Source organism: Buteo buteo, chromosome 1 (genome assembly GCF_964188355.1).
Source record: "Buteo buteo chromosome 1, bButBut1.hap1.1, whole genome shotgun sequence".
In the NCBI taxonomy this organism is placed as follows: Eukaryota; Metazoa; Chordata; class Aves; order Accipitriformes; family Accipitridae; genus Buteo; species Buteo buteo.
The window spans coordinates 50,301,688-50,312,826 of NC_134171.1; the positions used below are offsets into that span (position 1 = coordinate 50,301,688).

The following is an 11,139-nucleotide window of genomic DNA, read 5'->3' on the forward strand; positions in this document are numbered from 1 at the left end:
CAGGCATCCAGGCTTGTTCTTCCTCTTGGGGACACCATACCCTTCCCACCCACACCAGGTCAGTGGAAGGCAGAGTGTGTCCGGGAGGTGGTGATGAGAGCCCCCATCCTGCTTCCATGCCCAGCAGGAGCAGGTTCTTGTCAGCCTCAGAGAGTCAGCGAGAGGGCTGTGCTGATCTTCCATGTCTTTGAGGTTTTGGCCAGGTGGCTGCGCTGTTCCCACTGCAAGGGCTGTGGGACTTTAGGAGGATTTCTTGAGAGGCTCAGAGAGCGGTAGAGATGACACCACAGCCCAGGGCAGGGCACTCTCCACCTACATCGTGGCCAGGCTTAGACCTTTTCCAGCTCTTTTCGGGAAGGTGGTGCCCAGGACCGAGCCTACCCCAGGCTGAAGGACATGGTGGGCCTGGGGCAGACAGGGGAATGGCTCTGTGCTGTCCTTGGGGACAAGTAGGTCAGGTCTGACAGTGACACACACTCAAAGAGTGCATCTCTCAGCAGCCCTTAGCCCTAGTGCTGAGGCCCATTTGTGAAGTGTCGGCATCCGGTGTCACTGTCTGCCTTCACTGGTGGGGTCAAACTTCGTTGCTCCTGCAGAAGAATGGCAGCTGAGGGCTCCTGTCCGCTTTCTTCCTCATCCTCCATTTGCCACTTCCCATCACAGTCTCTATCATGTCTTTGAAGAGGAGGATGGAGACCACTTGCACCCGGTGGTGACATCCTCTCCTGGGCACTGTATGCCTCTCCCTCCAGAGGGTACACGCTCTCCTTGGGGCTCCATCAGGTTCTCCCTGATGGTCAAGGGAAAGGGGTGCGTTTCTGATGGGCTCAGGCTAGCTCCTGGCTCTTTGCTTGTCTCTGCCTCAGCGGAGCAGCCGGGAGCATGTGAGGTAACAGCAGGGCAAAATGCATCCTGGCACTTCCCAGGGGTACGAACTTGCCTGCAAGGGTGTACAGGGGAAAGGGACACATAGCTCCTGAAACAATGCAGGGCAGCTGCGGACATACCACATCGTCCAAGAGGGGCAGGAGCGACTGTCAGCTGCCCCAGAGGTGATGCTGACATCCTGTCCCTCCACCAGGGAACTAGAAGATGTCTTGGCCTGCCACCCAAGGAGACCCAGGTGTCCTGCCCACCATGGGACATGTGGCCCAAGGCCAGAATGCATGCGCCAAGGCAACATGGGGAGGGAGCACCCAAGGGGACATTCGCAGCCAGTCACGTGGTTCGTTAATGACTACCTAATGACCTTGGGAGGGCCGTGAGGGGGAGTGGGGCCTCCTGGACGCCTGGCTCCCCCCTGCCATCTGCTGGACTTTGCTTTTTGCCCTGCTCCTCCTCCTGGATCCTTGCCCATTGGGCCCAGCTGGGGCCAGTATAAAAGAGGCACAGAGAAGTGGGAGGGATCCTGGAGACCCCGAGGCCATAAGGGAAACTGAGGCACACACACAGAGGTGCGGGTGAGGGATGCATGAGGGGACCGGAGTGTCTGCGGGAGGGGGACTGTGAGGAAACCAAGCATCCAGTGGGGGAGGGAGGATATGTAGGGGATGCAGGTGTTGGGGCAGGGGGTGGATCTATAGGGGACCCAGGGGTCCAGGGCGGGTGTTCCATAGGGGACCCAGGCTTCTGGGGAGTGCAGAACTGTAGGGGACCCCGGTGTCCATGGGGTGTTCTGTGGGGGACCCAGGCATCCAGGTGGGATCCACAGATGGCCCAGGTGTCTGGGGAGGGGTGTCCCCTCATGCATTTAGAGGGGATCTGTAAGGGACGCAGGTGTCTGGGTGGAGGAATATGTAGAGGAATTGAGCGTCCAGGGTGGGGTTTCCAGTTGGGGGCCCAGAAGTCCAGATGGCCCTGACCCCCACTTTCCACAGGTGCCCATGGCAGGCTGGGCCCTCTGCACAGCCCTGGTGCTGGCAGTGCTGGCAGGGGCGGTGGGTGAGACCCGCTATGAGAAGTTTCTGCGGCAGCATGTGGACCACCCCCGGACATCCGTGCTTGCGGCGCACCGCTACTGCGAGACCATGCTGGCACGCCGGCGGGTGACAGCCCTGGGGAGGCCCTGCAAGCCCTCCAACACCTTTGTGCACGCGCCGGCCGAGGAGCTGCTGGCTGCCTGCACCCAGACGCCTGACGCAGTGGGGCTCCGCAGCACCCCGACACCCATGGGCCTCACAGCCTGCCGCCTGCGGGGGGGGGACACCCGTCCTCCTTGCGCCTACCGGGCTCGGCAGCTCCAGCACCACGTGCGCGTCGCCTGCCTTGACGGGCTGCCTGTGCACCTCGCTGGCACCCACGCACCCCCCCAGTGAGGGTTGACATGGCCGGGGGGGGAGGCTGTAGGTGGGGATGTGGGTTCTCCCTCCCACTGGGGGCTCCGGTAGGGCCTGCAATAAAGGAGGTACCACAGGCCTGGGCTCCGACATCAGCTTCTGGGGGGGACCCTGCGATCCTACCCCTCTCTGGGTGCCCCTAGCCCTGTCCAAGGTGGACCTGGCCCCCCATGTGCTTCATAAACCCCTGGGTTTTCCCAACCTCCTGTGTGTCCCATAGCATCCTAGAGTGACTCTGACCTCTCCTGTGCCCTGTAGAGTCCCCTTTCCTGGGCGCTCCACAACTCCCCTGGGTGCCCCATAACCCCCCCAGGGTCCCCCTGATCCCCTGGATGTGCACCCAACTCTCTCCCCTGGTATCCTGACCCTTTGGGTGTCACATTGCTTTCCTGGATGCCCCATAGCTCCTGCAGGGTCTCCCAACCTCCCATGTGCCTCATAACCCCCTGGGTACCCCCAACTTCCCCCATGCCTGTCCCGTAAACCCTCACATGCCCCACAGTCCTCTCTTCCACATGCCTCTGGCCCCATCTGGGGCCTTTCTGGGGCTGAGGCTGATCTTGGGCCCCCTTGGCACCCCCATGGAGCCGAGCGCTGGCTGGGGCCACACACAGCCCTGAACCACCACCCCACGCACACTGAACACACACAAAAACACAACATACACACACATGCAAACATAACACACACAAAGCATGCAGCGTGCACACAACCACACACCGCACTCGCAACAAAAAACATACACACACACTCCTACACACAACATGCATACACAGCACAAACACACACAATATGCAAGCATATACACACAACACATATACTACATGCACACGCATACAGAAACAAGTATTTTCTTGGGTTTGGATGGGATTTCATGTGCTTCAGCTTGTGTTCATCACCTCTTGTCCTGTCACGGCGCACCACTAAGAACAGCATGGCTCCCTTGTCTTCATTCCTCCCCATCAGTACTTATCAGTACACTGATAAGCTCCGCCTGCCTCACCCTTCTCTTCTCCAGGCTGAACAGTCCCAGCTCTCTCAGCCTTTCCTCTTATCAGAGTTGCTCCAGTCCCTTCATCATCCTCAGACCTTTGCTGGACTCTCTCCAGTATGTTCATGTCTCTCTTATAGTGGGGAGTCCATCACTCCATCCAGCATTCCAGACGTGTGTCAGTAATGCTGAGCAGAGGAGCAGGCTCACCTCCCTCCAACCGCTGGCAATACTGCCTAGTGCAGCCCAGCAGGCTGGGGGTCCTCTTTGCTCTGGTCCTATTACTGAGGGAGCCCTGAGGACTCCGATGGAAGTGCTGACATCCAGGTGCTGTGCTGTTGTAAAAAGGCTGCCCAAATGCACTCAGAAATTGTAGCTGAGGAGGAAATGAAGGGCAGCAAATGGTCTTCCTGATCCTTTTTAATTTCTCCCTGTCCAAGATGTCCCTTCATGTGCCTTGAGCAACTCAGGTCCTCCTTCTTCTGGAATTCATCAGAAAGGCACTTGGAGGGACCTCCATGGACCCGTGAGCTCCAACTCTCAGCCCTGCCCCAGTGAGGAGAGCTCTATTCTCTGTACGCTGGAGAGGAATTGGGGTGTTTTGAAGGTGTTTGGGGCATTCCTAGCAACTTCCAGCAGACTCACTTCTCCACCCTGCTCCCTCCTGGCCATGGGAGGAGCTGGATGGGCGGACCCTCTCAGGAGGGAATGCCCAGGGTCTCTGCAAGTACAAGGATTTGATCTCTGCTCTGTTTCTTTCTACCTTGGTTCTTCAAGGCTTGGAGGAGGACTCTGGCCTCTCCATCTATTCTCTGGCAGCTCAGAACACCCTGACACTGAGAGAGAAAAATATCACCACTGTGATTTACCTGTGGAGCCTTGTGCTCCAGGCTCTGAAGAGCATGGGAGAGGTGGCACCCATCTTGGGGAGACAGCTCTGAGCAGCAGTCCCAGAGCAGCAATGACAGTTCTGGGATGCCCTGCATGCTGGGGCCACCTGAGCGTGCTGGCAAGTCTGGTTTGTTCTGGCATCTCCCCTTTGCCTGCAGGGCAGCTCCACCCTTCAGGCACATCCCATCCCATTATTGCACTGTTGGTTCACCCCTCTGCTGTGTTTTCCCCTAAGAAGTGACTCTGCTTCTTCAGTATATGTTAGTGTCTATTGTTTGTGAAGGCTAAAGGGGAAAAAAACCTCAGCCACAAAGGAATCAGGATCATCCTGAGGGTGTTAGGACATCCACTCTTTCTGGCAGCCAGTGGCAATGCATATCATACCCAGGTACTTTATCTCTAAGGCAAAGCACCAGTTGATCTGCTGGCTTCATAACAAGGATCAGAACAGCTGTAGCCGCTCCTGCCATCTCCAGAAGGAGACACCAGGACAAGAACTGCCTCTCTACAGGGCTTGCATATCATGTGAAAGGCAATGGAAGGGGAATAGCATGCAGCCCTAGACCTTTTTCCCCATCACTGGCTACTGTGCATGGTCCTTGGAGCTGCACATCTCTTCTCTCAGGAACTCTGTGGTGAGGTTGAGGGGAACCAGCACAGGGGATGGTCTCCAGTGATGTCATTCCCTGTTCTAAATGTCCCCAAAACTTAGGAGGTACAAGAGGATCCGTCTCCTTCTGGCCTTGGTCTCAACACTGAAAGAGAAAAAGGCACTCCTAATCGGATTCTGCCTTGAAAAATAAATCACCTCTTTTGCCACTGCTGGCACAGGGAGGGGCACAGTGCTGGCCCCTCACCCATGCTAAGTTCAACTGATGTGGCTGAGCTCAAGAGTTGCAAGGCTGTATTGCAGGCAAAAAAGTGACTTGCAGAAATTTCACTTAATTTAATTTATTGCCAATTAACGTACACTTTTAATTACTGATTTGGGTATTAAGAAGCACAGAAGGTATAAAAAATTACATGAGGACTTAAGGAAATGCTTTCCCTCCCCCTTCCGCAGGCACAACTTCAAGCCTCAGTGAGCGGGATCATGGCTGCGATACAAGACTTCCACACTATCTTTAAACTACTGGGATGTGGTCCTTTATCCAGGGAGGCAAAGAGGCCTTTGCCACAAGCAGCAGTGGGCCACTTGCAGGCAGTGGTCAGCAAATCTGTAATGGCAACAAGTAGCAAAAAGCCAGCATGGGACTGGTGCCTGAAAATAGAGGAGGGATTTTTGCATTTTTGTGTTTTAATAAACCATTGCATTTGTTTCTTAATTCCTTTCTCATTTAGGTACTTTCATGTCCTGCCTATCACAGCCAAATGTAAAGTTCCAAGGTTTGTGGTTGATTCTGCCTTATAACACCACAGGGAAATGGAAACTGTCATCTCTGTTTTATGGATGGGAGTTAAGCAGCTTTCCTAAGGTCACAGAGAAAGTCTGAGACAGGAGCTCTATTCAGGCCTCCTGAACCCTATTTAATGGCCTCCCTTCCCATTTACATGCTTTTCTCTGGAGAAAAGACATACCGTGTCAGTCTGACTTTTTCTTTAAAAAAACTTGTTTTGCTTTCAATGTATATCTTTCATTTTGCCATGTGTCCTGCAGCAGATCAGTATAGGCTGCATTACAACAGGCAACAAAAACTGTTCCCAAAACAGCACTATATTCCACCAAGAAAGCAGCTAAAAACTTTTTGGATGCTAGCCTAAAGCTAGTATCTGAGTTATATCTGCTCCAATTTCATGCCCAGAGTTTGCTCTGACAGTGGTCAACCTGCTGTTCTCACCTGCTGTATTACCAAACAATTAATGCCTTAGCCGGGAACTGGGCTGTTGCTTGTTTAGTGCATGCAAATGAAGCAAATTATGCTCTCTCCCATGCTTCACTATGCCTCACGTGCTTGCTCTAAGATCACACTTCCACTGCCCAGCATCTGATGGTACAAAATGAAAGGCATAAGCACTGCGTTAACATATCCAATGCTACTGTGGAAATTAATTTCTACTTCTTGAAAAGCAATGGCATTTTTGCAGAACCATAGCAGGGAATTACTTACACAGGCACTGCAAAGGCCTTAAAAAATATTTACTCAGCAAAGTCAATACTGGGCTCCATGGATTTGGCAGAATGAGTCCTGTGAAACCAGGCTGTTGCTGCATGCCATACATGCCAAAATTGACATGGAAAAAACTTCTCTCCAGTGCTATCACTTGCACTTAAAACATACCCTGCACAAATACAGCAAAATACAGCCAGTTGCTCTGCAGCATTTGCTCTAATAATTTTTTCCATGGGGTTTTGGTCCCCTGTCTTCTTATAAACAAATAACTCATCCAAACAATGTGGTAAGCTTTCCAACATGACGATAGCTTGAAAAGCTCAGTGAAGAGTGGATGCATTCATAAAAGTCAGACTTGATATATTTTTTAAATCAAAATTTCTTTTTTTTTAATGAGCACCGTTCTTTCTGTAGCTTTAGGCAGCATTTTTGCTCTTTTTATTGAAAAACGGACTTATCTAAATATTTTGAAGCATTTGTCAAAGGAAGGGGAAAACCTTACTTCTTCTACCCCTCCAATATGTCATTTTTTTTCTTCCAGAAGGAAATTCCAGAGTATTCCTCTTTGTATTCACACTGTTCATATGCCTAAAATAAAGCAGATATCAACTGACTTTAAAAAAAAAATTCATGAGCTTTCCATTTGAATGTATCTGTTTTTTCTTGGCTGTATCTCATGAAGAAGAGTCAAGTCCTGTAGACTGATTTTCTTGGGCCTTTAGTCTGCTTAGCATGAAATACTGCTGGTGGCATTGTGAGAGCAATAGCAACTGGCTTCACATCACCCTAGAGATCACTCTTCAAATCACCTTTCAAGCCTGGCCCAAAAGAAGACCTTTTGCTTTCTTATATGGCACATTTTTGAATGAATGCACACTTTAAACAGTTTAACTGCAATGACTAATTTCTACCATCGCAAGTATCTCTGTGAGTCCATATTTTTTTAAAATTTATTATTTACTTGAGGAAAAATTGTTTGGAGAGAACAGAGCTATTCCTTTATCTCTGGTAAATTAAAAGACCCTGTAGCTTGGTCTGAGTGGTGAGGCTGAGGGCCTCACCCTCCCTCATCACTGAGAAGTGGCAGAACCCATCCTCTCCTTTCTGTGACCAGGGTTTAAATACTGGGACGTCCCCACCACTACCCCATAACAAGTGAGGCCAGAGTTAGAAAAAAGGCATAGCTTTCTGTGAAGGACTCAGCTGAGAGGAAGAGAAGAGAAAGAACCAAGCCTCTGGGAGCAACTGGGGATTTTGCTCTGAGGGGCATCCCAGCATGGCACACGTGGCAGTTCCAAGAGGCACTTACCTCGGCAGCTCACTCTCACTGTCTTCAAAATATGTGGTAATGGCCCAGGCGTCTGGCAGAGCAAATAACCAACCCCAAGTTTTTCCACCTACACAGAAACCTTGGGTCAGAGGTGCTTGGAGGAGTCAGCACTGACGAATGCAACAAACATGCTCTTCCTGCAGATACCTCTGTTTCCTTGGCTCTGCTCTGTTTCTTTGAGGTCCTGCCACTCATAAAGAGGAGCCAGAGCAGCCCTTGGCTCAGTCCATTCTCCAGGCATCACAGGCAGTTGAAGAAGCAAGGTGCTTGATGTGCTGAGCAGACCTGCTTGTCCTCCCTGCGGCCCTATACTGACTGGCAGCTTTCCTCTTTGCTGCTCTCTTCCACCACCTCTGTGCTTCGGGGTACCTCTCTGGCTGCCTAGTATGTGGTTGTCACCCCTGCTGCTGTGCAGAGGGCAAGTCATGCCTGTGGATGCTTTCTGAGGGCTCTTGTGGTCAGAGGTGCAGCAGGACACATGGTCGTAAGTCCCCGCTGACTCGGGTAGGGACATTTGTATGGCTTGGATGTGAGTTGTTCCCAGTCCCCCCTCTCTGCAGTGGGTGCAGATCAAGGTTGTTAAGGACAAAACAGCCAGGCCAGACACTCCAGTGTTGCAAGAGTTAGGTTTAGGGGTGTACCAGGATAAGCACATGGGCAAGAGGAGCAGGGCAGGGAATGGGGATTGTCTCTGGTGTGGCTAGGATGGGGGCCAGGCAGGGCCAGTAATATCTGCTCCAGTCTGCCCCCATTCCTGCTTGCTGCCATGGTGGCCCTGGTGATCCCTCAGCCCCATGAGAAGCCAAGAGGCAGACTGTGGAGGCTGCAGGACCCAGACTAACGCACACTATCAACACCCTGGTGGGAGTTTCAAGCACCGTTTTCCCCAAAAGGCAGCCAAAGGGCATCCAGTCTCTTCTAGGTACATATTCCTCCTCACTGGAGGATGTCTCCTTGCCGGCATAGCCATGGGCAGCTACGCTGTGTTGCTCCACATCCCTGCCACTGGCTCCATGCTCGTCCTCCTCTACGTCAGCCCAGCTCGTGCCCACACCTGGGTCTTCGCCCTCCAGATGTCCTGGCAGACACTCTGCCACCTGGTTCTGAGCAGCCGGGAGCTGGACCCACAGGGTGCCAGGTAACTCCCCAGCTCTGCCTCCTTTCCGCTCCTCCCCTCGGTGGGCTGGGGGCCCTCCTGGTCATTTTGTGAGGGCAGAGGGCCCCCGGGCTGCACTGGCTTGTTGTTCCACAGCCGTCAGTCTCCCTGCTGGCTCCGGCTGCATCCCCATGTGCGGGCGACTCTGCGGGCACGGCAGTGCTCTGGGGACGTGGGACAGCACATCCCCCGTGTGTGTGCCTCTAACGCTCCCTTCGAGGAGGGACTTCTAGCAGCTCTCGGGTGCCCTCTACTTCCAGGCCAGCCGTTGCCCTCCCTGCCATCATGCTGTTCACCCAGAAAGCTACGTCTCTGGCCCTGGACATCCATGAAGGGCTGATGCCGCTCCAGCTGGGCCAGGGGCTTTTGAAACGTGCGCTGCCCCTCTGCAGCTACCTGCTCTTTTTCCCAGCCCTCCTCGGAGGTCCCCTCTGCTCCTTCACCAGGTTTAAGGCACCAAGTACTGCGGTGCTCTCCCCTGCTCGTTGAGGGCCACCTGTGTACCCTGGCCCTTCAGGGGCTGGCGGGAGGGCTGGCCACAGGCAGGGCTGCGCCGGACTGGGCTGCCTGTCCCACGTCTGGGCACGGGCCCTGCTCCTCCAGCTGGCCTATTCGCACTGGGTGCTGGATGAGGCCCTCCTTGAAGTGGTGGGCTTCAGGCCAGTGGCAGGCCGGGGAGACGTTTCTGTCCACAACCACCCACCGCCTGGCCATCTTCACCCAAACCTGGAACAAGAGCACGTCCTGCTGCTTGAGGAGACTTGTCTTCCAGCGCTGCCCAGCCCAGCCGCTCCTAGTGACCTTTGCCTTCTCCGCCTGGTGGCACGGCCTCTGGCCTGGGCATGTCTTTGGTTTCCTGTGCTGGGCTGTCATGGTGGAGGCTGACTACCGCAGCCATCCCTTCCTCGGCGCCTGGGCCACCTCCCAGGCAGAGTATGAAGCTCCTCTACCGTGGCACAACCTGGGTGTTCACGCAGCTCATCGTCGCCTACATTCTGGTGGCTGTGGAGACCTTCTCCATGCTCTGCCTGCTCTGGACATCCTGCGACAGCATCCTTCCCCTCTCCTGTGGCCTCATGCTGCTGCTGCTGCTGCTGCTTGCCAAGAAGCTGAAGCAGAACTGAGCCTGTCCTGGGCGAACTTGTGCAGCCAGTGGGGCACATCCCTGCACACGTGAGCACACAGGGTGAGAAGTGTTATTGGCCAAGCAATCTCATATAACAGCATCTCCAAAGAATCAGGTTGGCTTTTACTTCTGGGATATCCCCCAGCTTTGAGGGATGCGCTGAAGCAGGGAGGTGAGGTCACCAGACCAGTGGGGGCCTGGGCACAGGGAAAGGGGCTGGCAATCTGTCTGGGGGCAGCACAAGACAAGAAACACCCCTTTCCCCACCCAGCGGTACTACTGAGATGCATAGGTGGTACTCCTATGTGGTACTCCTCCAGCAATTGCTCCTCAGCACTGTTTCTGTGGCATGCAGACCCCAAACCGTGCTCCCAATTAGACGTCTCCTGCAATACCTGCCCCCCACCAAGTGGGTGACATGCTTGGCCTCTGGGGTGCTGGGTCAGCTGTGTCCCCTGCCACACAGGGAAGAGGGATGGTCCATCCCCTCCACCGTTCTTGCAGAGGATCCTGGGCACGGGGGCAAGAATGCTGCTGGGAAAAGGGGGGATACTGCCCATGGTGTGCTGAGGACAGCATAGGCAAGGGAGAGTAAGCCAGCAAAGTCCTCGGACTCAGCTGTGGCGTTCAACTGAGGCTTAGGTGTCACTTTCCCCACAAAGATACACAGCAGAAATCCTAATGCACTTCTCCAGTTCACGCACTGGCCTAGGACCCAAAAGCCCGTTTAGGCTGTGGAAGAAGCATGAGCTACCATTGGGGAAGGTATCAGGAAAGCATGGAGCTAAAAGTTTCTGTTTATATGAGAGCAAGAAGCCACGCACCGAATATCAAAATAATATAGCTGAAAATGCTACAAGACTATTGTTGGCCTCTGGTCTGCTAGGCATGCTGCTCCAGGGTACCAGGACCAACACCAGAACCAGTCTTAAGTGCCCAAACTCAAGGGAAAAAATTTTTGATCACGTTAACATCCCACACCATGCAGGCCCTGTGTCAATACCTGTATCAGTGTTTGTCACTAAACTGAAACTCAGCACGCAAAAATCAATCTAGCCTTGTTTTATGTGGGTTGTTTGGATGTTTGGCTTCTTCTTGAGTCCCACTGAGTACCCATCCCAAGCCTTGCAAGCCACTTGCCCCACATATAATCTCCCTGTTGCCAGCACAGCTTGCATTTGTCAGGGCCAGGCCCTGT

General features: G+C 53.6%; 2 protein-coding genes across 2 annotated transcripts; both read left to right on the plus strand.

The window, feature by feature from the left end:
- Positions 1-1,405: 1,405 nt before the first annotated feature.
- LOC142036278 (ribonuclease CL2-like) lies at positions 1,406-2,407 on the plus strand. Its single transcript, XM_075039748.1, has 2 exons — positions 1,406-1,454; positions 1,878-2,407. Exon 2 carries the CDS (start codon positions 1,884-1,886, stop codon positions 2,313-2,315), a length of 432 nt encoding a protein of 143 aa, XP_074895849.1. The 5' UTR covers positions 1,406-1,454; positions 1,878-1,883; the 3' UTR covers positions 2,316-2,407.
- Positions 2,408-7,929: 5,522 nt separating this feature from the next.
- Positions 7,930-10,005, plus strand: MBOAT4 (membrane bound ghrelin O-acyltransferase MBOAT4). Its single transcript, XM_075039864.1, is given in 7 exon segments — positions 7,930-8,035; positions 8,572-8,797; positions 9,076-9,269; positions 9,272-9,350; positions 9,352-9,507; positions 9,509-9,746; positions 9,748-10,005. Coding segments are annotated over 7 exon segments (1,257 nt in total).
- The last annotated feature ends 1,134 nt before the right edge of the window (positions 10,006-11,139 follow it).